General features: G+C 42.9%; 2 protein-coding genes across 3 annotated transcripts in view; one reads left to right on the forward strand and one right to left on the reverse strand.

Annotated features, from left to right (window-relative positions):
* The window catches only part of YWHAE (tyrosine 3-monooxygenase/tryptophan 5-monooxygenase activation protein epsilon), a 60,133-nt gene extending 57,776 nt beyond the window's left edge, over positions 1-2,357 (forward strand). For both annotated transcript variants that reach the window (XM_032322887.1, XM_032322885.1), the window contains one exon: positions 1,381-2,357. Coding sequence is in view for 1 of the 2 variants with exons in the window: in XM_032322885.1 (XP_032178776.1) it covers positions 1,381-1,433 (53 nt within the window). In the remaining variant the exon portion in view is untranslated. The remainder of the gene's footprint in view (positions 1-1,380) is intronic.
* Positions 2,358-18,731: 16,374 nt separating this feature from the next.
* Positions 18,732-24,911, reverse strand: part of DOC2B (double C2 domain beta) — a 30,493-nt gene continuing 24,313 nt past the window's right edge. Inside the window, exons 7-9 of the mRNA XM_032319989.1 lie at positions 23,969-24,050; positions 23,054-23,150; positions 18,732-22,383 (exon numbers count right to left, since the gene is read on the reverse strand). Coding sequence (XP_032175880.1) covers positions 22,247-22,383; positions 23,054-23,150; positions 23,969-24,050 — 316 coding nt within the window. The 3' untranslated portion in view covers positions 18,732-22,246. The remainder of the gene's footprint in view (positions 22,384-23,053; positions 23,151-23,968; positions 24,051-24,911) is intronic.

Consider the following 24,911-nt stretch of genomic DNA (forward strand, 5'->3'; position numbering starts at 1 on the left):
TTTTTTTTTTTTTTTTAAGATTTTATTTATTTGACACAGGCAGATCACAAGTAGGCCGACAGGCGGCGGAGGGTGGGGGAAGCAGGCTCCCTGCTGAGCACAGAGCCCTGTGCCGGGCTCGATCCCAAGACCCTGAGATGATGACCTGAGCCAAATGCAGAGGCCTAACCCACTGAGCCATCCAGGCACCCCACCTTAAGAACTTTTGAAAAAGAGTCACATTTCAGTATCAAATATTTTGGTCAGAGAAGAAAATTTCAAGTGTCTAAAAATATGCTTACCTAATCCTTGTTGCTGTAACAGCATTGTTTTATCATATCAAGGTCTTTCAGACTGCTTAAAAAGCACTCCTCAGGTTAAATGCTTTATGTTGGTAGGCACCCAGTCTTAGTGTCATTTGTCCATCCTAATTAACAAGCAATATCAGTGGATGGATTGTCTGAACCAAAATGATTATTGAATTAGTTAACTGTTCATTTATTTTGATTCAAACTGTTAACTACATAGGAATTGTAGTGATTTGTTAAAGCACAAAAGAATGTAACTTTAACCTCTTTCGTTATTTTTTAGCAAAAGCCTGCATGCTTTTTTTTTATTATGGCTGACTTACTTAATGCTTTTTAATAGGTAGATGATTCTCCAGTGAATAGGCTGGCTTTCTGTTGCATGTCATAGTGCAGTTCAAATTCCTCAGCCCAATCATCATGTTTTAAGGGAAAAGAAAAACCGGCATGAGAGAACTGGTCCAAATGCCCTTCTTTAATAACCTCAGCGGTCTGGTTTACTTTGAGCATGCTGTTTCACTCTGGAGTAAGAAACTTGGTTTATGGTTTGGTGTGACTGGCTAAGATACAAAATGTAAACTCACTTAAAAAAGCAGAACCCTCCCTCTAAAATTAAAGAACTACTTTGGAGCATCTTATTGCTCATTTCTCTACTGAAGCATTTCACATGGAGCTTGTGGGTAGATTTTACCAAAAAAACCCCTAATAAGTACCCTTGATTCTTAAAGAGGTGAGGTTATTGAGAAAGAGTATTTTGACCCAAGATATACATGAAAGCTTGAAAATCATTTAACAATATGGTTACCTTGGCTGTCTACTTTTCAAGAGCTTATTTAGCATTAAAATAGTTTTACTGTGCATTGGTTTTTTTGTTTTTTTTTTCATCCTGACTATTGACCATTCAGGACTTTGATCCAGCAGCACTTCTTGGCTTAGGCATTTCAGGTGTCAAGGATGGTATAAGTCCTTTGGCTGTCTGTGTTTAATATCAGTTGTACCAAATGTAAGACGTCTGTGCTTGGAATGATACCTTTCTTTGTTACTACAATAGTCTAATTTAGTCAGTGTAAAATAATTAACTCGTTCTTCTTTGCAGGTGAAGAGCAGAATAAAGAAGCGCTGCAGGATGTGGAAGATGAAAATCAGTGAGACATAAAAGCCAACAAGAGAAACCATCTCTGACTACCCCATTCCTTCCCATCCCACTCCCATTGGAAATTCCCCCATTGTCACTGAGAACCACCAAATCTGACTTTTACATTTGGTCTCAGAATTTAGGTTCCTGCCCTGTTGGTTTTTTTTTTTTTTTTTTTTTTTTTTTTTTTTTTTTTTTTTTAAATTTTAAAAAACAGTTTTCAAAAGTTCTTAAAGGCAAGAGTGAATTTCTGTGGATTTTACTGGTCCCAGCTTTTAGGTTCTTTAAGACACTAACAGGACTGCATAGAGGCTTTTTCAGCATTACTGTATTGTCTCCTGCCAGATGTGGCAAGATCACCATTAGAAATGGAAATTACATTCAAAATCCATTAGACTTCTAGGTGATGCAAGCATCTAAGAGAGAGGTTAATTACACTATAGAGGCATTGTGGTATCATTTTTCCTTTTTCTAATTGTTTAAATTGAATTTTATACCAATGTTTAAAATTAATTGGGTGTTAGCTTGAAGTGGTTAAAGATTGTTTGGAGAGTTGTAATGGTTTTGCTGTAAAGTGTTTTCAAACTCTGCTGAAATGTTGCTGAAAAGCATGGTGCTGGTAACAGTTCAACAATCCGTGGCTGCTCATTCTTGCCTACTTATACTCTCCCTCTAAAGCAGGTTAGCATTGAAGGTGGTATGGAAAAGCCTGCATGCGTGTTCAGTTCTTTGTTTCTTCTCCTTCCCTTTCCCTTTGGCCCCCGGCCCCCCTTCGCTCGCTCAACCTCTTTTGTTCAGTATGTGTAACTTGAAGCTAATTTGTACTACTGGATATCTGACTGGAGCCACAGATACAGAATCTGTATTGTTCTTACTGAAACACAGCATGGAATTAACATTAAACTTAAATAAAACAAACCTAAATTAAAAATGCCAAATATTATTGCGCCTCCATCCTTTATCTTTCTAAAATAAACTCTAGTCCAAACACATTGACAGTATTGTTTGCCTAAATGTGGAAAGTTCCCCCCTCTTCTTCCACAAATCACTTACATTTCCCAAAGATGATACATATTTTTAGAAAAAATCTTCTTCTTTGCCGGTAACCTGGTTGTTGAAGAACACTGAGTAAGAACACTCAAGTCAATTCATTCCCAGTCCTATCTTCTTAACCAGGTAACAACATGATATTTATTTTAATCATTAAAGTACAAACTTATACTCACACCAGGTGTAATTATGTATCATTTTTTAGCATGGAATTTGGGTTGTACAATCAAGGCTGAATGTGTCAGAATAATCTTCCTTAGGCTCAAGTAAAATTAACCCCCACTACCACTTCTAAAGGTCAGTGGCAGGAACAGAAAATAATTACATCCATTCTCAGTAGTACATGTACACATGGTAGAACTATGTAGCCATCCCCCTTACTAGAGACACTCATTGTTAAATAGTTTCTTCGAGAAATAGTCTACATCAGTATGTATAGGTATTTAGTCACCATAGACCATCCTGTATCAGGCATTTAGATCTAATTTGAGTGACTAATATGGATGGACTCCTGGTTTTTCTTTTTTTTTTTTTAACCAGTTGACTCCTTTTGAACAGATTATTTCTAGACTTGATATTATAAATTATGGTGCTGAATTAAACACCTTTGTAACTGTCTCCACTTAATTATTTGCATTTCTAGATGTCCTGTGGGAGAGAACATACTTTTCAACTGATAAATACTGCCCATTTCCTTCCAAAGGGGTGGTTCCACTTTTAGAGTGCCCCCAGTCCCGTCAGCAGTGTCTGAGAGTATCTGCTCTATCACCACACTTGACTCTTGCTAAATGAGATGTTGACACCAAAAATATACCCTGGCTTAATTCTCAGTAGTGAAGACTTAGGAAATTAGCAGAAGAGTGATGTGTCCTAGTAGTTTTTATTTTTTTTTCCCCTAAATATTTTTAGGGTTTTTATTTCATTAAAGTATATATATGTTTTTATTTTATTAAAGTATATATATGTCCATAATTAGGATAAGATTTTTTTTGTATTGCTATTCCATTAGATAGTTGTGGAGATGTGGAGCTATGTCCAGGAGGTTTTCAGGTTGATTGGTTCTTTTTCCAGCAGTCAGGTGGCCAAAAGTGTGCTGCATCAAGGTCCAAAACTGAAGGAATTCTTAAAATTCGATCAAATTTTTAAAGATAAGGGGACTTAGTGTTTTGCAGTCTGTTCCCATACTAAACACAAATGCACAGGTGCCTGGACTTAAAGAGTCAAACATGTGGGTAATGTTTTTACAGAACAGTCTGGCTTGTGGAGATGATTTCTGTCAAGTTATGTTGTTACAGGCATGTGTTTAGTGAAAGGGGTCTCTAGTTGGCTCTGTGGATGGGCTTGTATTCAGCAAATTCAGGATCCCATGACCATGCTCAAGAATGTGGCAGTCTTGGAGAGAGAAGAACTTGCCATCCAGAGAAGCCATTAAAGGCACTTGGGGAATATTGTGGTGCCTGGTACAGGTCTTCAGATCCCTGTAAAGTATGGAAGACGGGCAACCAGGAAAACTGCAGAAAGGTGACAGCTCTGTAAGAAATATTCTCCATAGCTGTGGTCTGAAAAGGTGAAGTTGTTTCAGCTCTGTTTAGTTTTTGAGGATCAGTTGGTTTCAGTAGAAACTCGAGTTAACATTACAATTTGAATGCAATGTATGTTTCAGTTATAATAGTGCTTGCTTTGAAAAAAAAAAAATGTTTTAAACCCAAAGGTTTTTTAAAATGCTGGAAGCACCAATAAATGTATCTGTGACTCGCCTGGGTTCTAGAACTGGTGGCTGGAAAAACATATCCAAAGTTAGGTTTTGCTTCTTCAAGGAAGATGAGAATGAACTTTAGGTTAGGTTATTTTTAAGGGGAATTTGATGGAATAAATGTGAACTTCTAACTTTGCTTCTGCCTCAGACAAATGCCACTTGAGAGTTTAGTAAGATCCCAAATTAGCTGCTTTGCTGTTAATCCTAGGACAATAGGAGAGTGAGCATGCTGAGATGGTATTTTGAAGAGGAATCTTGCTTTGTTTTGAATATTGTAACAAGTAATAGGGGTCACTGGTGAACTTCTAGGAATTGTGAGCTTTTAGAGGAAGTGATTCTGGATCCAATTGTCTAAGCAAAATTAAACCTTGTTTTATTTATCAGTTGAGTTACTAATCTAGTAGTTGATAGAAGAACTAATATTTAGCAAACATTCAGTATTGGCTGTGTACCAGGCACTGTGCTTATTTTTTTAAAGATTGTTAACTAGAGAGTACAAGCATGTGGGGGGGAGGAGCAGAGGGGCAGGGGACAAGAAGACTTCCCACTGAGCATGGATCCAGAAATGGGGCTCCATTCCAGGATCCTGAGACCATGACCTGAGCCATAGTCAGGGGCTTAACTAGCTGCACCACCCAGGTGCCCCAGCACTGTGCTCGTTATTAAGCAGTGTCAGTAAACTAGCACATAAATATTCAATAGTTTGATGAGTAGTCACCTGCATTTTGCAAATAGGGAAACTGAAAAGTTAACTTGGCCAAAGCCACACAGCTAGTTCAAACAGTTCAAAGTAGTTCAAACAGGATTCAGAGTTGGGTTTGTAGGACTACAGAGCCCATGTTCTTAACCATTAAGCCATTCTTTCTGCTCTTTATCAAAACTAATGTTTCATTGAAATGTTTCCTCTAAAGTGACTGTTTAAAAAATACATTTCTGAGATCATTTTACAATTGATAGAACTGTACATTGATCAATTCTTTTCAAAAGCTGTAATATGCATGTTAAGAAATGGGTCCTGTGCTATCTCAGTTATACCACTTTGGGGAAACACTAGGTTGGCATTCTGTTATGTGTAAGGGAGGGCTGAAATGGTTTTTCTTAAAGAGTGCATTGCTTTTTGGACATTTACTTCTTTCATAATTGAAGTAAGTGTGTTCTTGCATAACCTGGGCAGTATGAATCCTATCCAGGGGCTACTTCTAAAGCTACAACTGACCAATCTTCCTGTTAACGCTGAAGCTCCTGGTACTCGTGCTTCCATTGTATATTTCTTGTTTCTAGGTCTTCCCCCAGACACTTCCTTTCTGTTTTGATTCCAGTGGTTCTAGGTTTGGGATAGGGCTTATTACAGCACCTAAGCCTTCTTTCCTATTAATAGCACATTTGTAGCCATGATATCAGGCCACCATAACTGCAGAGTTCCCTCAGAATTTGCTTTTAATGGAATTCTAGGAACTAAAGAGCATTTTTTCCCCACTAAGCCTCGTTCCTCATTAAGATGTAAGCCAGAACATTTAGGAGATACTAATTTTGCCTAGGTAAATATTACAATTGTTAATTGGCAGAGATAAGATTTATAGAATAATCTGTTGTAAGGATGTAGAGAAACATTGTCATTTTTGGCATTCCTTTAAGTTTTATATTCAACTATAAAGAAAATACTTGAGAGGCATACAGCTTAGTAAATTTCCACAAAGGGAATACACTGTTTAAGCATCACGCACATCAAGATCTAGAACAAGACCAGCATCCTAGAAGACTCTCTCTTGCCCCCTTCTCAGTCTGTAATTACTTCCTTATTCTTGCAACTGATCATTGCCATCAGTTTTGCCTGTATTTGAACTGGATATAAAAGGAATCATACAGCATTTTTCCCCCTCAGTATTATGTGCTGTCCCTCCATGTTTTTGCCTATAATAGTGTTTTCATGGCTATATAGCCTTCTGTTCTATTAGTATACCACTGTGTATTCTCTGGATGGACACTGGATTATTTTCCATTTTGGGAGGTTACCAATAATGATATTATGGACATTCTGGTACATAACTTTTGGCATATACATAAATGCATCAGTGTTGTGTATATACCTGAGAATGGAATTACTGGGTTGTGGGGAATATATATGTTTAGCTTTCATAGATAATTGCAAGACAGTTTTCTGAAGTAGTTGTGCTGTTTTGCAGTCCTGCTGGCAATGTATGAGAACCTTGGTTGCTAGACATCCTCACTGGCATTTAGTTGTAGACTTCTGGTGGGTATGTTGTGGAATCTCATCCTGGATTTAATTGGCAATTTTCTGATGACTAAAGAAACTGAACACCAAAATATGTCTTCTGGACGTTTGGATATCCTCTTTTGTTAAATACCCACTTTTGCCTGTTTTTCTGTTGAGTTGTCATTTTCTTACTAATTTGTAGGAAATCTTTATATATTAGGAATAGAGAATGTTTTTGGAGTTGTTACTGCAATTTATATTTCTGTGCCTTTTTCATTATCTTGGTGTCTTGACAAACATCTTAATTTTAATGTAGCCTAATTTATCCATATTTTCTTTTAAGGTAAGTGTTTATAATTTTATTTAAGAAATATTTGCAGACCCCGAGATCATTAATCTTTTATTTTTCTGGAAGCATTGTTTGACCTAGCACATCGAGATATAGAATCATCTAGGATTTGTTTTGTATGTGGTAGTAGGAAGATGTTTAAAAAAAATACTTTCCTGTGTCGATATTCAGAAGAGCCAGCACCACGTATTGTTTCATTGGTCTATTTGTCTTGGTGCCAAGGCAACTCTGTGTTTGGTATCTGGTGACGTGAGTCCTCCAGCTTTTTGTTCTTCAAGATTGCATTGGTTATTCTTGGCTCTTAGCATTTCCATATATTTTTTAGAATTGGCTTATCCATTTCAGTAGTAAAACAGCAACAAAACCTGCTGGGATTTTGATAAGCATTTTATTCCATAAGTAAATTTGGGAGGAATTAGTATCTTCACACAATTATGTCTTTTTGATCTATGAACATAGTATATTCCTAATTTCTTTAGATCATTAATGCTTTTTTCAGTAATGTTTTGTAATTTTCTTTGTAGCAGTCTGATGCCTTTTGGTGGCCTTAGTCCTAGTTTAAAATTTTTTTTTATGTTTTAAATAGTATTTAAATTGTTTCATTTTCATATTGTAGCTACTTAATTTTGACTATTGTATATTATCTTGTATCCCATGGCCGCCTTAATTTATTGATTTCAACAGTTTGATGTAGATTCCATGGCTTTTTCTTCTTTTTTTTTTTTTAAATTTTATTTTTAAGTAATCTCTACACACAGCATGGAGCTCGAACCCTGAGATCAAAAGTCACATGCTCTGTCAACTGAGCCAGCCAGGTGCCCTGAGACAGGTTTTTTAGAGGATTATCTGACAACATAAATGAAAGTTTTCAACACATGCATCCTTTGCTTGTGTGTATATATGCTCACGAATATATGCAGAATATGTCCACTTCAGCATTATGATAGCAGATTAGAAATAACCTACATGCCCATCAGTCATGGTACATCCTTACTATGTATGAAAATGAGATAAACCATTTCTGCTAATACATAAAAATGTCTGCATATGTTAACTGAGAAAAGGAAAATACATACTAAGATATATAATCTTGCATGTAAAACAGGAAAAGTACTCTTGTGTACTTGCCTATAAATTTCTGAAAGGTACAACTCTTTAAAAAACCCTCCAGCTTTATTGAGGTACAGTTGACATATAAGGTGCATGTATGAAACTATACATTTGATAAGTTTTAGCATGTGTATATACCTGTGAAACCATCATCATAATGAAGATAGTGTAGCCTTCACCCTCACAAGTGTCTTTTGTCCTTTGTTATTTGCCTTCCTCCATTCCTGATCAAGCATTAATCTGCTTTCTATTATATTAGTTTGCATTTTTTAGAGTTTGATATAAATGGAATCATATAGTGTGTATAATGTGTTTTTAGAGGGCGTGTCTGGCTTCTTTCAGCATAATTGTTCTGAGATTCATTCATGTCGCATGTATCAGTTCATTCCTTTTATTGCCGAGAAGTATGCCATTGTTACGATATACCACAATTTGTTTATTCACCTACTATTGGACAATTTGGTTGTTCCCAGTTTTTGTCTGTTACAAATAAAGCTGCTGTGAATGTTTGTGTACAAGTCTTTATGTGGGCATGTATTTCCCTTTTTTTGTGGATAGGTAGAAGTGGAATGGTTGTATAGTATGATAGGTGTATACTTAGCTTTTTAAATTTTTTTTTTTTTTTTTTTTTATTTGTCAGAGAGAGAGCACACAGACAGACAGAGTGGCAGGCAGAGGCAGAGGGAGAAGCAGGCTCCCCGCTGAGCGTGGAGCCCGATGTGGGACTCGATCCCAGGACACCGGGATCATGACCTGAGCTGAAGGCAGCAGCTTAACCAACTGAGCCACCCAGGCGTCCCATCTTTTTAAAAGAAACTGTCAAACTGTTCTTCAAAGTGATTGTACTATTTTATATTTCCACCAGCAGTGTCTGAAAGCTGTTTTTCTTTGTCCACATTCTCTCCAGCACATGGTATGGTCAGTCTTTAATTTTCCCATTCTTAAAGGTATATAGTGACATCTCATTGTGTTGTGGTTTGTTTTGTTTTGTTTTGTTTTCTTCTAAGCAGGCTCCATGCCCATCAAGGAGCCCAACTTGAGGCTTGAACTCACAATCTTGAGATCAAGACCTGAGCTGAGATTAACCAGCTGAGCCACATTGGCACCCCTCATTGTGTTTTTTATTTGTATTTTCCTAATGACTAGTGAAGTTAAGCATCTTTTTATGTGTTTATTTGCCATCTGTATATCTTCAGTGAAATGTCTTTTTTTTTTTTTAAGACTTTTATTTATTTATTTGACAGTGAGATGCAGAGAGCACAAGCAGAGCAGCAGGCAGAGGGAGAGGGAGAAGCAGGCCCTCCAGTGAGCAGGAAGCCCAATATGGGGTTCAATCCCAGGACTCTGGGATCATGACCTGAGCCAAAGGCAGACACTTAACCGACTAAGCCAGGTACCCCAGTGAAGTGTCTTTTAATATTGAGTCTTTTGATCCGTGAACAAGGTATATCTAGTAATTAAGTCATTCTTTAATTTCAGCAAGTGTCCAGGTCTTTTCACTTGAGTCAGATTTATCTCTATTTCATAATTTTGGATGTTTTTGTAAGTTTCTTTTTATTTTTACTCTCTTTTTTTAATTTTATTTTTTTATTTTTACTGTCTTAAAGATTTTATTTGTTTGATAGCACATGCAGGGGGAGCAGAAGAGGGAGAGGGAGAAGCAGGCTTGCCGCTGAGCAGGGAGCCTGATGTGGGGCTCGATCCCAGGACCCCTGGATCATGACCTAAGCCAAAGGCAGGTGCTTCACCAACTGAGCCACCTAGGTGCCCCAGTTCCTGCTTTTTAAAATTCAATTTTTGATTGTTCATTGCTAGTATATAGAACAAAATTTTATATTTGTGTATTGATACTATACCCTGTAATCTTGCTAAAACTCACTTCTTTTAGTAGGTTTTCTTCTTCTTCTTTTTTTTGTAGATCTCATCAGATTTTCTTCATAGACAATCATATTTTCTGTGACTATAAAGTTTTCACTTAGTTTGTGCTCCTGTCTGGAGACTTTTTGTTTATTTTGCCTCGTTGCACTCTGGCTGTAACCCCCACTCAGTGCTGAATGGAAGCTGTATAGACATCCTTGTATTGTTCCTGGAAAGCATTTGGTGTTTCACCATTAATTATGATAGTCTTAAGTTTTTTATAAATGCCCTTGGTTAGGTTGAGGAATTTAGTTTGCTGAGAGTTTTTATCAGGAATGGAAGTTGGATTTGTCAAATGCCTTTTCTGGAGGAAAAAAATACCTTTTCTGTATTATTGAGGTGATCGATATGAGTTTTCTAGTTTGTTAATATAATTAATTAAATTGGGGTACCTGGGTGGCTCAGTGGGTTAAAGCCTCTGCCTTCCGCTCAGGTCATGATCCCAGGGTCCTGGGATTGAGCCCCACATTGGGCTCTCTGGTAGCTGGGGAGCCTGCTTCCTCCTCTCTATCTGCCTGCCTCTCTGCCTACTTGTGATCTCTCTGTCAAATAAATTAAAAAAGTAATTAAGTTGATTGCTTTTTTAATATTAAGCCAACCATTCCTGGGATAAACTCCAGTTGTTATGTATTATCCTTTAAAAATATTTTTGGATTTGATTTGCTAGAATTTTGTTTATTGTTTTGTTTTTTGTTTATTGTTTGCATTATATGTTCATGAGCCCATACCTGAAAGTTCTGAGGTGATGAAATGTTATTAGCACCAAAAGTTTTTATTCTGTGGCACTGTGGACAAAATGGAACAGTAGGCATTTACAGCGGCTCTGCATGAAGGAATGGAAGAACACTTTAAATGGTAAATACGAAGGTAATATAAAATACTTAAGAGATTTTTGAAGAAATTAAGTGTTTAAGAAAAAAATTTTAACTATAATGTGGGGTTTATAAGGTATGTAGTTACATCATACATATGGTTATGATAGCATAAAAAGGCAGCCAGAGGGTGGTAAGTGGATCCATTTTGAATGCAAGTTTCTCACATTTTACTTGAAATGATGCAATATTAACTACGAAGACCTTGAGATGTTAAGGATATATGGTATCTGGCAAGCACTACATAAAAAAAGAGGTATAGCTAAAAATATGTAGATATACTAAAATGTAATCGTAAAAAGTATTCATTAATCCAAAAGAAGGCAGGAGAGGACAATAGCATTTGTGCTGCCAAATCTCTCAAGAAGAGATTGAAAACGCACTGAGACCTAATTTTGACAGCTGGGAACATTTGTTCTTTGTTATTTTGATGGCTGGAGACTTCTCAACAGTGTTGACATTTGGAAATGAATCCTCTAAGCAAATTACAGAATAGCTCTGCAGATTATCCCCAGTGTTGTGCTTTTTGAAACAAAGTCAACATTAAAAAATAAGCCCAAATAATTTCCTTATCTAAAAATCTCTTTGTTGACTGAACTGACATTTCAGCTGCCACCCACTGTTGGTGATACAGAATTTATAGTTTTGATTTCAGCCAAGTAATTGCCCGGTAAAAATTAAGTCTTTAGAGGAACATAACAGAATCTAGAGTCTCATGATTTATAATAAACTTGGACACAGTCCAAACCTCAGCATATGAAGAAACAAAAACATGACCCATACTGGAGACAACCACTTGGGATTATTCCTGAGATGACCTAGATACTTAAGCAGAGTTTTTTTGTTGTTATTCTCCCACTATAGCAGACAAGGATTTTAAAGCTGTTTTATCTATTATTATAATTATATTCAGGAAGGAAAGGAAAATGTGTTTGTGACCAATGAAAAGAAATTGTTGCAGAGATACTGAAACCATGATAAAGAACCAGGGGCACTGGGGTGGCTCAGTTGGTTAAGCATTTGACTTCAGTTCAGGTCATGATCTCAGGCTTCTTAGATTATTGAACCCCACATCAGGCTCCCTGCTCTGTGGGAAGCTTGCTTCTCCCTCTCCCCCTGCTTGTGTTCCCTCTCTCGCTGTCTCTCTGTCAAATAAAAAAAAAGTCTTTTAAAAATAATGATATCTTGGGGCGCCTCAGTGGCTCAGTTGGTTAAGCCTCTGCCTTTGGCTCAGGTCGTGATCCCAGAGTCCTGGGATCGAGCCCCACATCTGGCTCTCTGCTCAGCAGGGATCCTGCTTCCTCCTCTCGCTCTCTCTGCCTGCCTCTCTGCCTACTTGTGATGTCTGTCTGTCAAATGAATAAATAAAATCTTAAAAAATAATAATAATAATGATATCTTAACCATGTGGACATTTTGGAACAGAAAAATAGGGGATTATCTGAAATAAAAATTCACTGGATGACCTTAAATGATGGAAAGATCACTGAACTTGACGTTAGCTCAGTAAAATTATCCAGTCTGAACGAGAAAGAAAAATGATTTTTAAAAAATGAGGGGTGCCTGGGTGGCTCAGGTCAAGATCCCAGGGTTCTGTGGGCTCCCTGCTCAGCTAGGAGTCTACTTCTCCCTCTGCCCCTTTCCCCAACTTGTGTGTGCTATCTTGAATGAATAAAATCTAAAAGCAAAAACAAAAACGCAGCATTAGGGCACTGGTGAGATAATATGAAAAGGTCTAGCATACATGTAAATGTAGTTTGAGAAGGAAAAGAGAGCAAAAGGGGATGGAAAAAACATGTGAAGTATGACTAAAATTTACTCACATTTTTAGAAGACAGATTTACAGTTGAAGTCCAATGAAAATGAAAGAAAATGAGTAATTAGACACAAACTTAAAAATTTAAAAACTATTGTAAATAGGGTACATATTGACAAATAGACAAATAGACAATGGAACAACAAAATTAAAGTGTTCAAACAAAAACAGCCAGTTCAGAATTCTATAGTGGAAACATCCTTAAGAATGAAGGTGAAATATATTTTCAGATAAAAGAAGGAAGAATTCACAATAGAGAATGCTGAAGGAAGTTTTTCAGGCTGAGACAAAATGATACCAGATAGAAATGTAGATGTTTAGGAAGGAGTGAAGAGTATTTAAGATAGTAACATGGAAGTAAATATTCTCTTTTGATATGTTTTTTTTTTTATTTAAGTAGACTCCCCTTCCCCAAAGATTTTATTTATTTATTTATTTGACAGAGATCACAAGTAGGCAGAGAAGCAGGCGGGGGGGGGGGGGAGGGAGGGGGAAGCAGGCTCCCCGATGAGCAGAGAGCCTGATGCGGGGCTCGATTCCAGGACCCTGGGATCCTGACCTGAGCTGAAGGCAGAGGCTTTAACCACTGAGCCACCCAGGTGCCCCCTATTTAAGTAGGCTTTATGCGCAGCATGGAGCCTAATGCATAGCCCAACACCTGGCCCTGAGAACTAGACCTGAGCTGAAATCAAGAGTTGAATGCTAGGGTGCCTGGGTGGCTCAGATGGTTGAGTCTGCCTTTGGCTTGGGTCATGATCCCACTGTCCTGGCATCGAGTCCCACATCAGGCTTCTTGCGCAGTGGGGAGCCTGTTTCGCCCTCTGCTTGCTCTTCCCCTGCTTGCACACACGCACTCTCTCTCTCTAACAAATAAATAAAATCTTTAAAGAAAAAGTTGAATGCTTAACTGACAGAGCCACTCAGATACCCCCCTTTTGGTATCTTTAAAAGAGCATATCAGTGTTTAAAGTAAATTTATAACATGGTATCATGGGGTTAGTAGCTACATATGGCAACGATAACCAGTACGAATAACTGAAACACTGGAGGGGTTCAACAGAAGATGTGAGCAGAAGGAAGGAAGGATCAATGAACTTGAAGAAAAGGTAGGAAAACTGGATATCCACAAGCAAAGAATGAAGTTAGACATTTACCATACAGAAAAACTGAGGGGAAAACAAACTTAAGAGCTAAAACCATAGAACTCTTAGAAGAGGGTCACGTGGGTGGCTTAGTCAGTTAAGCATCTGCTATAAGCTCAGATCATGATCCCAGGGTCCTGGGATGGAGCCCTGTGTTGGGCTCCCTGATCAGCGGGAGCCTGCTTCTCCCTCTCCCTCTGCCCACCCTGCTTGTGCCCTCTCATGCTCTCTCAAATAAATATTAAAAAAGAAAACAAAAACAAAAGAAACTCTTAGGAGAACATGGGCAAACTTCATGATGTTGGATTTGGTGATGATATCTTAGCAAAAACCTCAGGCAACAAATTAGAATTTAAAAAGATTTTATTTATTTGACAGAACCTGTACGGGGACTGGCATGGAGAGAGGAAGAAGCAGGGTCCCCACTGAGCAGGGAGCCTGATGTGGGGCTCAGTCCCTGGGCCCTGGGATCATGACCTGAGCCAAAGGCAGACACTTAACTGACTGAGCCACCTAGGTGCCCCTAAATTAGTCTTAAAATGAAGAACATATTGTGGATCAAAGGAGACTATCAAGAGTGAAAAGAACCCATGGAATAGGATAAAACATGTTATATATCTGATATGGGATTAATATCCAGAACAAAGAACACCCACAATTCAACAATGAAAAGAAGTTAATTCAAAAATGGGCAGACTTAAGTGGACATTTCTGCAAAGAAGGTATAAAAATGGCCAATAAGCACATGAAAATACTCTCAACCTCACCAGTCATGAGGTAAATGAAAAAGCCACAGAAAGATACCGCTCTACATCCATTAGGACAGCTATTATAAAGGCAAACACAATAGTAAGTTTTGGTGAGGATGTGGAGAAGATGGATGGAGCCTTTGCGCATTGCTAGTAGGAATGTATTATGTAGCCACTGTGGGAAACAGTTTGGTGGATCCTCAAAAAGTTAAATGTTGATTCACCATATGTCCCAATGATTCTACACCTAGGCATAGACCCAAAGAACCAAAAGCAGGGACTTGGATACCTGTACAATGTTCCTAGCAGCATTATTCATAAGAGCCAAAAGATGGAAACAACCCAAGTATTCAGCAACAGATGAATGATGGGTTGACTGGCTCGCTCAGTCAGTAGAGCATATGACTCTTGTTCTCAGGATCATGAGTTCAAGCACCACTTGGGGCACAGAGCTTACTTAAAAAACCATACAGGTGAATACGGATAAACACAATGGGGTATATTCATCTTTTTCAGTCCTAAAAGGAACAAAGTTCTGATAAGTACTACAACATGGAGGAGACTAGAAAATATTATGCTAAATGAGATAAGCCAGTCATAACAAAACAAGTATGTGATTCCAATTATATAAGGTACTTAGAATAGGCAGTTCATAAAGACAGTAAAATAGAGGATACCAAGGGCTGAGTTGGGGGGGTGGGGAATAGGGAGTTCTTTTGTTTAATGAGTACAGTGTATCCGTTTGGGATGATGAAAAACTTCTGGAACTAGTTGTGATGGTTGTACCAGATAATGAAGGTACTTAATACAAGTGAATTGTCAACTTAAAAATGGTTAAAATGCTTTTTTTTTTTCCCTAAAGAAAGGCAGACTGCCACATGTGGCGCCTCATTTGGATGTGTCTGGAGTCTTGGAAGCCTGACTACCCTATGTTTTCCTATGAATGGATCCTGAAAGCTGGTTTGGAGGTTCCAGCAGGTGAGCACAGCTACTTATATACCCTTGACTGAAGAACGGGCCTCCTCCGTCAGGGAAAGTTGTCCTCTTTGGGCTCACAGCTTTGGAGGGACACACAGGGAGTGGTGGAGGAGGAAGGAGACACCTGCCTAGCCAGCCAGATCAGCTGAGTCAACTTTGGTGATCAGTAGGGTGACAGATGTCACAACCAAACTGCCCTCACAACCTAAAATGAAAATTTTATTTATATCTTACCACAATGAAATAATTTTTTCACAGTGAAATAATTGAGAAGGATTATCCTCTACACTCAATTTTATTTACTTATATTTATTTATTTTGCATTTTGAATCTTTTTTATTAACATATAATGTATTGTTTCAGGGCTACAGGTCTGTGATTCATCAGTCTTATACAATTCACAGCACTCACCACAACACATACCCTCCCCAGTGTCCATCACCCAGCCACCCCATCCCTTCCACCCCCACTCCACTCCAGCAACCCTCAGTTTGTTTCCTGAGATTAAGAGTCTCTTATGGTTTGTCTCCCTCTCTGGTTTCTTCTTGTTTCATTTTTTCCTCTCTTCCCCTGTGATCCTCTGCCTTGTTTCTCAAATTCCACGTATTAGTGAGATCAGGTTATAATTGTCTTCCTCTGACTTATTTCACTTAGCATAATACCTTCTAGTTCCATCCACTGCGTTGCAAATGGTAAAATTTCATTTTTGATGGCTGCATAATATTCGTGTGTGTGTGTGTGTGTGCACGCGCACACACGCGTCCCACATCTTCATCCATTCATCTGTTGATGGACAATTGAGGCTTTTTCTGTATTTTTGCTGTTGTCTACACTCAATTTTAATTTTGCTTTGTTCCCTTCACTTTCTATTATGAATTTCCAAGACATTTCACCATGTTTATAATTAAAAATGGAAATGACTACATGACTTTCTAGCCTTCAGATGGGCCATAATGGAAGTTAGGTCAATTCCTTGTTTCTTTAGTGTTTTGGTTGTTTACCAATCTTTGCTTTTTGAATGGTTACTGCCCTAGAATACTATGGTGATGCTTTTTCACTTTTGTCCCCCTTTCTTCCCGTGGCTGGCACCTCTTCCTCTTTTCCTACTGACTTAGGGACTTCTTTTGAAATACTTGCTTGACCCTGTGTGCCTTGCCCATAGCCATGGTTTTATCATGTAACCTCACTCCCTGGCCCTTTGACCCCAAGGAGGTGAGTTATAATCTGAACTGAGCCATTTCTCTCCTGAGAAGCTAAATAGGAGTCAGAAAACTTTTCCTAGGTAGCAGTGGCTGAAAAGCTACCCTGACTTGGGGCTGAGGCTACCATTTTGGATCATTTATGTACTGATGACTCAGAAAGCCTGTGCTGACGGAGGCAGGATGGAGGAAGGTGCAGAGCAAGTGAAGAAAACCCAGGAGGCTCTGAGAGATCTTGATTTCTCAGTTTTCTGATTCTCACAAAGTAGTAATTTCATTGGCTCACAGATAGCTCCTGGAAGGCCACACAAGTGCTGTGCTCCCAGTTCAGCATATTCTCCAGAAAAGAGATCTTGCCTACCTGTGTCCAGGTCACACACAGAAGGGAATTGGGTCCTATGACAGATAGGGACCCACTGAGCAGAGGTGAGCATCACATTTGGTCAAGATGACAGCAAGGACCCTGAGAGAGAGCCCTGGAAAATCTTTCCTGGCCAAGCAGGACCCTGATAGTTCTGGGAGCTTGGGGAATGAAGAAGGCTGAACCTACAAGAAACCTAGTGGGACCCAGCCATCTTCCACTAGACCTGGCAACACCATTTTCTTCTTACAGCAGCACAGGGTAGAGATTGATAGTATGAGTTCTTGGGCCACAAGGCTTGGGCCCAAACCCCAGCTCTACCTTTTAATTATTCCTTGAGCATGGTCCTCTGTTCCTCAGTTTTCCTACAAAATGGGGATTGAAACCATATCATAATCATGAGGATTAAATGGGTGTAACAAAGTAGTCTGCATGTCTGAGAGTTCTATATGGGTGTTATGGCTGCTGATATTTCAGTTCTGACACCTTCTTTCTGGTTCCTATTATTTTCTTAGAGTCCTTAAGTCCCTTCCTGCTGAAATAGCATAAGAACTAATTGCCCTTCCTCAAATGATTCTTAAAGATTTTATTTATTTGAGAGGGGGAATGACAGAGAGAGAAAGGGAGAGGAGATAATATGAGCAGGAGAGGAGCAGAGGGAGAAGCAGACTCCCCTTTGAGCAGGGAGCCAAATGTGGGGCTTGATCCCAGGACTCCAGAATCATGACCTGAGTTGAAGGCAGATACTGACTGAGCTGCCCAGGCATCCCTGAGCGTTCTCTTCTCTTCTCTGGACTTATGTGAGGTTTGCTGCCTTCACTGTGGTGAAACAGCCCAGAGACTATCAGTTTGTCCTCTGCCAGAACTGAAATAAGCTCTCATCTCACACAAAGTGAAAACCAGGCTTTATAAAGTCATCTGGTCCCCTGTTCTGTGCTCTCATTTAGGGCTCTTCCCTTGCCCCACCCTGTTCTGGCCCCACTAGCCTCTGCTATTCTCAGTCATGCCACACCTGCCCTTATCACTAGGGACACTGGCCATCAACCCCGCCCCCCCCACCCCACCCCCCCTGCCTAAAACATTCCACTCCAGGTATCTCCACAGCTCCGTCCCCCAACCCTCTATGTCTTAGCTCAAAAGTCACCTTTGGAGAACTGCCTCACCTACCTGTTTAACCCAAACCCCGTTCCAAAACTTTTTTTTTTTTTTTAAGTAATTTCTACCTGCCGTGTGGGACTCAAACTCATGAGCCAGAGATCAAGTTACACGCTCCACTGATGGGGCCGGCTAGGTACCCCTATTGCCATCTTTTAACATGCTAGATTTATTGTCTGTTGGCTGTCTTGCTGAGGAATCTGGCCCAGGTGCCTGGAGCAGGGCCTGGTGGTAGTTAATACTCCACAGCTGTTCGTTGAATGAGTGGCTGACACCATGGCATGCTGATCCGGGTATAAAAAGTCTTGGCATTAGTTGAATCCTGGTTGTGTCACTTACCAGTTGTGTGATTCAGTATGGATATTTAACCTCTCTGAGCCTTAGTTTTCCTGTTTGTAACTTGAGACCCACCTCTAAAGAGTGCTTGGTGAAGAGTTAAGGGAGACAATGTGCTGAGTGAGCCTCAGTTGCCATTCTCTCGTTCTTTCCGGTCCTTTCATTGAAATATTTTTTTTTTTTTTTTTTTTTTAAGATTTTATTTATTTACTTGATAGATCACAAGTAGGCAGAGAGGCAGGCAGAGAGGGGGAAGCAGGCTTCCTGCCCAGCCGAGAGGCTGATGTGGGGCTCCATCCCAGGACTCTGGGATCATGACCTGAGCCAAAGGCAGAGGCTTTAACCCACTGAGCCACCCAGGCACCCCTCATCGAAATCTTTTTAAAGGAGTCTCTCAAGCCAATGAGATTGCAGTGAACGTTTTCATTTACTTTTGAATTATAGGTCATTATAAATATTAACAAATAAGACTTAAAAAGGACACCTCGAGGTCAGATGAAAAGTACAAAAATTGTGTGTGGGGCTTCAGTTTAAGGACGTTTTCTGCAGCCGCCACATGGTAGCAAAACGGTGTTAAGCAGTGCACGAGTCTGCGTCGACGACAGCCAGAGTCCATGCATCGGGAGGTTGTCTCGGTTTGGGAAGAAAATGGTGGGACATGCACGGGCCGGGAGGGGCAGTTCCTCGCTCTTGCCGCTAGGGGTCAGGAGGTTACCGCTTCAGGGTGGAAGATGGGCCCGTCAGGGATTGGCTAGTGTGGCGGTGGGAGGCGGGGTTGGAGGAGGATGCAGCGCGCTGTCGGGCGACTTCCTGGTGAGGGACACCAGACTTTGGGATTACTTTTTCCTGGGGGGTGGGGAGGGGCATCAACGATCCCATCTTTGTGTGGGGCTGACAGACCAAAGAAAAGATGCCAGTTTGAGGTCAAAGGCAGAGCTGATGACTGGAGCTTCCAAAAGAGCTTTAAAAGAAATACAATCTGCAAGGGGTCAGGAGCAGTGCCAGAGTCCTGGTGAAGATTCCCTCACTCCCTGGGGGGTGCGGGGGTGGGGGGGGTGCTCCTCTCTAAATGCCCCACCCTCCACTTAGGCTGGTTGTCCGGAAGACCCATCTTCCATCCTGTCCCTGTGGTCTGCTGGGACCATCTTGCAGGACCAAGTCTACGCTGGCACAGCCTGGGGTGGGCAGTAGGGAGCCCTAAATGGGCTTCTTACACTCGCTGGGCCCCAGTTTCCCTGGTAGACTCATGGTCCCTTCTAGCCTTGTCATTCAACATTTCAGTATCTTCCCAAAGCAGCACTGCAGCTCCTTTCCTAATGAGGCCCTCCAAGAGGCAAAGCTAGCAGGTATCCAGGGCTCACAGCCAGGAGGTCCCTCAAAAATAGGCTGTCTCTTTTCTTAGTCCCCCAGAGGTTCCCCCCATTCCGGCATTGTGGAGAAAAGAGGAGCCCTTGCCTCAACCCCCAGGAAGAGGAAGGCCTGACCCACAGACGCAGAGGTTAGGGAGGGATAGCTAAGTTCTGGGCCTGGACAGTGGGGACCACTGAGAAAGCTCCAAGTGGATCAGTGATTTCAAAGCCATCTAGGGGATGAGGCAGCTCTCATCAGGCATCCCCTTCATCAGGCACCAGAGCTTCCCAAGTCTTCTGTTTGCTGAACCCTCCACAGCCCAGGAGAGAGAGGACTGGGGAGTATGATCTCCCAGACAACCAGAGGGTGTGGCAGTCACAGGACCTGGGCTGAGGACTGGTTTGCCCTTTCCCTACTGTGTGACATTGACAAACTACTCAGCCTCTCTGAATCCGTTTCTTCATCTGCCAAATGAGGACAAACCCACCTCCTAGAATTGTGAAAAATTCATTAAGACAGTGCATGTAAAACCCTTAACATACACAAAGCCGCCTCAAGGACAGGAAAACCAAGGCTCTGTGGCCAGCCAAGTTGCCAGGTGCGGTGTGGGGGCTGGAGTGCTGTTGTCCCAGCAGACTGGGAAAGGGCTGATGGGCACTTGGTGGGATTTGAATCATCACCCTAGGCCTCAGATGGTGATGTGCTTTGTGTCTGCAGCAGGCAGGGCTGAGCCCCAGGCAGGCAGCTAACAGGACAGACCTCTGGTGCAGGAGCCCAGCACCCTCCTTCGCTTGAAGCATGGTGTCCAGAGCTCTGGGCTGGGGGTGAGGCAGGGACCTGGAAGCCTGGCCTACCCCAACTGTGGCAGGGTGTGGAGGCCTCACTCAGGAAGGTCACTTTCCCTCTCTGGGGCTCTGTTTTCTGTTAGTGCAGTGCTGGGGCAAACAAAGAAATTCCCTGGTTCTGCATTTGTTCATACAGCAGTCTTGAAGGCCCCTTGGTAGGCAGGAAAAACTTGGGACTTCACATCTTGACCCCAAATTCCGATGCCCTCAATCTGACTCAGGGTGCCAGGCCCACCAAGCAGGGTGTTTCTCTCAGCTCTTGGAGCGAGGAGCCAGCCTCATAGGCCTCTCAGAAAGGAGGCCCTGGACTGCCACCCAGCACTCCTGAAAGGGACATCAGGGGCCACAATAAGGCCAGGATATGTGGGCATTCACCCGGATTTCTCACTCCCCAGGCCCGAACTCAGATGTGGGGGGTGGGTGAAAGGAAGAAGAGGGTCAAGATGAGGACTTTTTGCTTCTTTTCATGAAAAAAAAAAGGGGGGGGCTGAGGACCCTTTTCTTGATTACAGCTGACCTCATGCTTAAGCTGAGAGGCAGAATCCATCCTCCAGGTTCCTTGGGAGGAGCAAGATTAAAGGTGGGAGAATTGGGTCTGAAGACTGAACTTAACCCTGCCCCAAGATCAGTTTCACCACAGTGCTTCCCTCAGTTCCCCCAAAGCTATGAGCTGGGGCTGGCCTGGCAGGCAGGGGTGGGTGATGTCACCTCTAAGCCCCACTCCTGTCCTAACACACTGTCTCCAGCGTGAGTCCCCAGGTCTTGCGCAATGACCCTAGCCCATTCACCAGCCTCTCCTGTCTAGGCTTTTACAGATCATTCCCATGGCACACATTGCCATTATACTTCGGCTGCCCAGAAGCTCCACTCACCCTTCAAGACCTTGCTGAAGCATCATCTCCTCGGGGAAGCCCTCCCTGCCTCTCAGCAGGGTCAGAGTCCATGGCACTCACAGGTATGTCAGCCTGGCCTTGGTATTCCTCATTCCCCATTGTAGTGGTTTGTTTTTAGCTCCTTGATTAGACAAGGAACTCAGAGGCAGGCCCTGGGTCTCATTCATCTCCAATGGGTTGTTGCATCATTGAGTGAAGTGCTTGCCAGTTGCCCATGTTCAGTAAAGTTGGAACTTTACCATACTCCCTGCTCTTGGGTCAGCTTTTTCCCACCTGCCCAGTAATGCCAGAGATGAACAGATGTAGTAAGAACCTCCTTTTGGGAACGATTTCCCAAATCTCCTTCCCCCGCATGCCCCTCTCCCTAATGTCTTTCTCGGGAGATCTCACTGGCCCTGCCAAAGCGCCCCTGCACTCCTGTTCTCTCAGCCTGGGGTCCCCGTGACTTACTGCTGACCTCCAGTAAGGCCCTCACCACCTGGATGACCCCATTCCCTTCCCTGGGGTGGGGGCCAAAAGCAGGCCCAGCTCTCTGGCCTTGCTGTCCCTAGGAGTGGCTGAGCCCTCCACAGCCTCCAAGCAGGGGCCGCAGTGGCTCAGTGTCCGAGCAGGCACCCCGGCTCTCCCCCGAGATGAGGGCCGAGGCCCTTGGTGGCAGCTGAGGAGGCCCAGGGCCAGGCCGGTGCTGGGCCAGGAGACAGGCAGGGGTGGGTGCGGCAGCAGGTGGGGGCTGGTCAGTCGCTGAGCACAGCCCCTGGGAGCTCGTTGGTGAGCGTGTGCCAGCGCTCTATCCGCTTGTCCTTGTTTTTCAGGCAGTCAAACCAGTGCTTCAGGCGCTCACCCTTAGCGTTGATGCCCAGGACCACGCCGCCTGCAAAAACAGAGCCAAGTGGGTAGCCGGGGACACGGTGACTCCCAGGGGCCTGCAGACAAGTGCTCCCATAAGACTGTCCCTCTGGACCCAGAGCCCCTACCCCAAAACCACCCTCTCCAGATTCTGTATGCCAAGGCTCTACTCTCTACCCTGCCCACCAGACTCTGAGGGTGGGCAGTGGTCTGACCACATGCCACACTCTTAGCCTGCCCTCTCTTCCCCTGCCCAGCCAGGGCCCAGGGATCCTGTCCTTCCCCTCTCCGGGACCGGAGCGATGCATGGGCAGGGGGAGAGGGGGTGAAGGACAACGTCCTATGTTAAGGGCCAAGGGCTGGGCACAGTTCTTCTATGTACAGCCATGAAACTGACCAGGAGTTCAGGGCCACAGGGGCTGAGTACAGGCCAAAGCACTGACCATCATCACCTCTCACCCCTGTCCCATCACAGACTTCTGTGTGACCCTCCCAGGCCTCTCTATTCCTCTGTCACATGGAGTCAGGCTGGATAAGGTCTGAGGCCCCCTGTGTCTGAGGGCAGATAGTCTGGGGAAAGCTGGGGCCGTAGAGGCCAGGAAAGGAGGGGCTATGTCCTGGATTCAGGGCCATTGCCCTCTGTGAACCCAGAATAGACCATGAAGCCAAACAGCATTCTCACTGTGTGCTCTTACCAATGAAATCGTTGGATTTTCCAATGTCATAATCCCAAACAGTGACTTCCAGGGTCTTCTTGGCCAGGTCCCCATGCTTAATTTCATAACAGAATTCCTGGTGGCCAGAAGAAGAGAGTCAGGGTCAGCACCACAGGGCCTGGAACTTGGACAGGAAGGCTCCGAGGTGTGGCAAGGGGATACATGAGTGGAAGGAGAGAGGAATGGAGGGGAGGGTGGTCAGACAAGGGTAGATTCTCACCCACTCCACCCGCTTCTGCATGAGAGTCTGGTTGGGGTCCTCAGAGTCCCCTACCCTCCTACCTGCTTCTCTGTCACTGAAGCTGCTCTCTCCAGATCATCCCCCAAGAGCCTGGCAGATCAATACACACATGCTGGCCTTGGTGTGCTTGACCTGTCTTGGGGGTCTGACTCTGCTCATCACTCCCTTCTTTGTGCAACTCTGTCTTCCACAGGCTCCTGGGATGATCTGACATCTGGTATCCCCTTCACTCAGTCACTCAGCTCTGCCCTAGGCCCCTCTGCTCCTCTCCAGATGTATCTGCTCCCCAGGCTGAGGACCTACGGATCCATCCTGACCAGACCTCAGGGCTCTGGGGCATCTCACATTCTCCCATCCCACACAGAGCTTTCTCCATCTCATTTGCACCGCCCTTCTTGCTGTTGGGTGCCCTGATCCCCCCTCCACATCCTACCTTGCCATGTCTCATTAATATGGTCCTCAGAAGAGCTTTGCAGGCTTCCCTGCCCTTCCATCTCTACCACCCTGGCCTGTCTCTCTCCTGCCCCGGGTGGCAGGTTCTCTCCTGGTGACCCCTCCCACCTCTGGGTTCCCACAGTAGCCATTGGAAAACCCAGTCCCCTCAGTCTCCCTACCCCTAGGGGAGTGCAAGCAGCTTCACCAGCCCCTTGTACCTCATTGAATTCAGGGTTCAGGGTCTTCTTCTTTACTGCTGTCTTATGTTTAGATTTCTTGTCCACATCTGGCTTCAGGTATCTGGAATTATAACCAACCAATGAGAGTGTGGTGAGAAGCTATGGGTACAGCTGGAGCCAGCAGGGCTTGGAAGAGCTTTTTGTTCCCTGGGCCTCCTGTTCCTACCCGTCATAAGCTACCCCAGCACCACTCTGTGGCAAAGGTTAGTGGTCAGCTGCCGTGGGAGATGCAAGTGGTTCCTTTGTCACCTAGACTTCTGTCCACGCCCATTTCTGAAGTTAACCACGGAGTCCCCTTCTCCCCTGGAGGTTTTTCCTTGTTTCTGGAAGTCTAATTTCATAAAGCTTTCGTTTCCCACCAGAAAAACTTTTTTAGCAGAGTTGGTCCCTTGTTAGGCTCAGAGAGGTAGAGGTACTTGGCTGAGGTCACATAGCTGCTCAGCACAGGGCTGGTACTCAGAAGCTGGGGCAGGAGTTCTTTGCAGAACTTCTTACCCTGTCCCTGAAGAGACACTTGAGAGTGCTTTGGGGGTGGGGCCTACACCTGGCACCCTGCTGGGAGCGCAGTACACTGGATAGGTCAGCAAACATCTGTTGAATGGGCTGAGTCCCTAGAAGTGAAATTACCCACTCAAAGGCACACATGTATCAAACTTCTTCCTTCGTTACGCAAAACTGTCCTCTGAAAAGGCCATATAGATGAGGCTCAGTGTGGTCAACAAAGCTGAGTATCATTGCCTTAAAAATCCTTGCTGGTTTGCAGTAATCTCTTGAACCTCAGCCTTAGTAACATATTTATGGATGGTCTCCGCAGGCAAGGGAAACAAAAGCAAAAAATAAACTAGTGGGGATACACTAAAATGAAAAGCTTTTGCACAGCAAAGAAAACCAATAAATTGAAAAGACAACTTACCGGATAAGA

The sequence above is a fragment of the Mustela erminea genome, chromosome 18, assembly GCF_009829155.1.
Source record: "Mustela erminea isolate mMusErm1 chromosome 18, mMusErm1.Pri, whole genome shotgun sequence".
Classification (NCBI taxonomy): domain Eukaryota; kingdom Metazoa; phylum Chordata; class Mammalia; order Carnivora; family Mustelidae; genus Mustela; species Mustela erminea.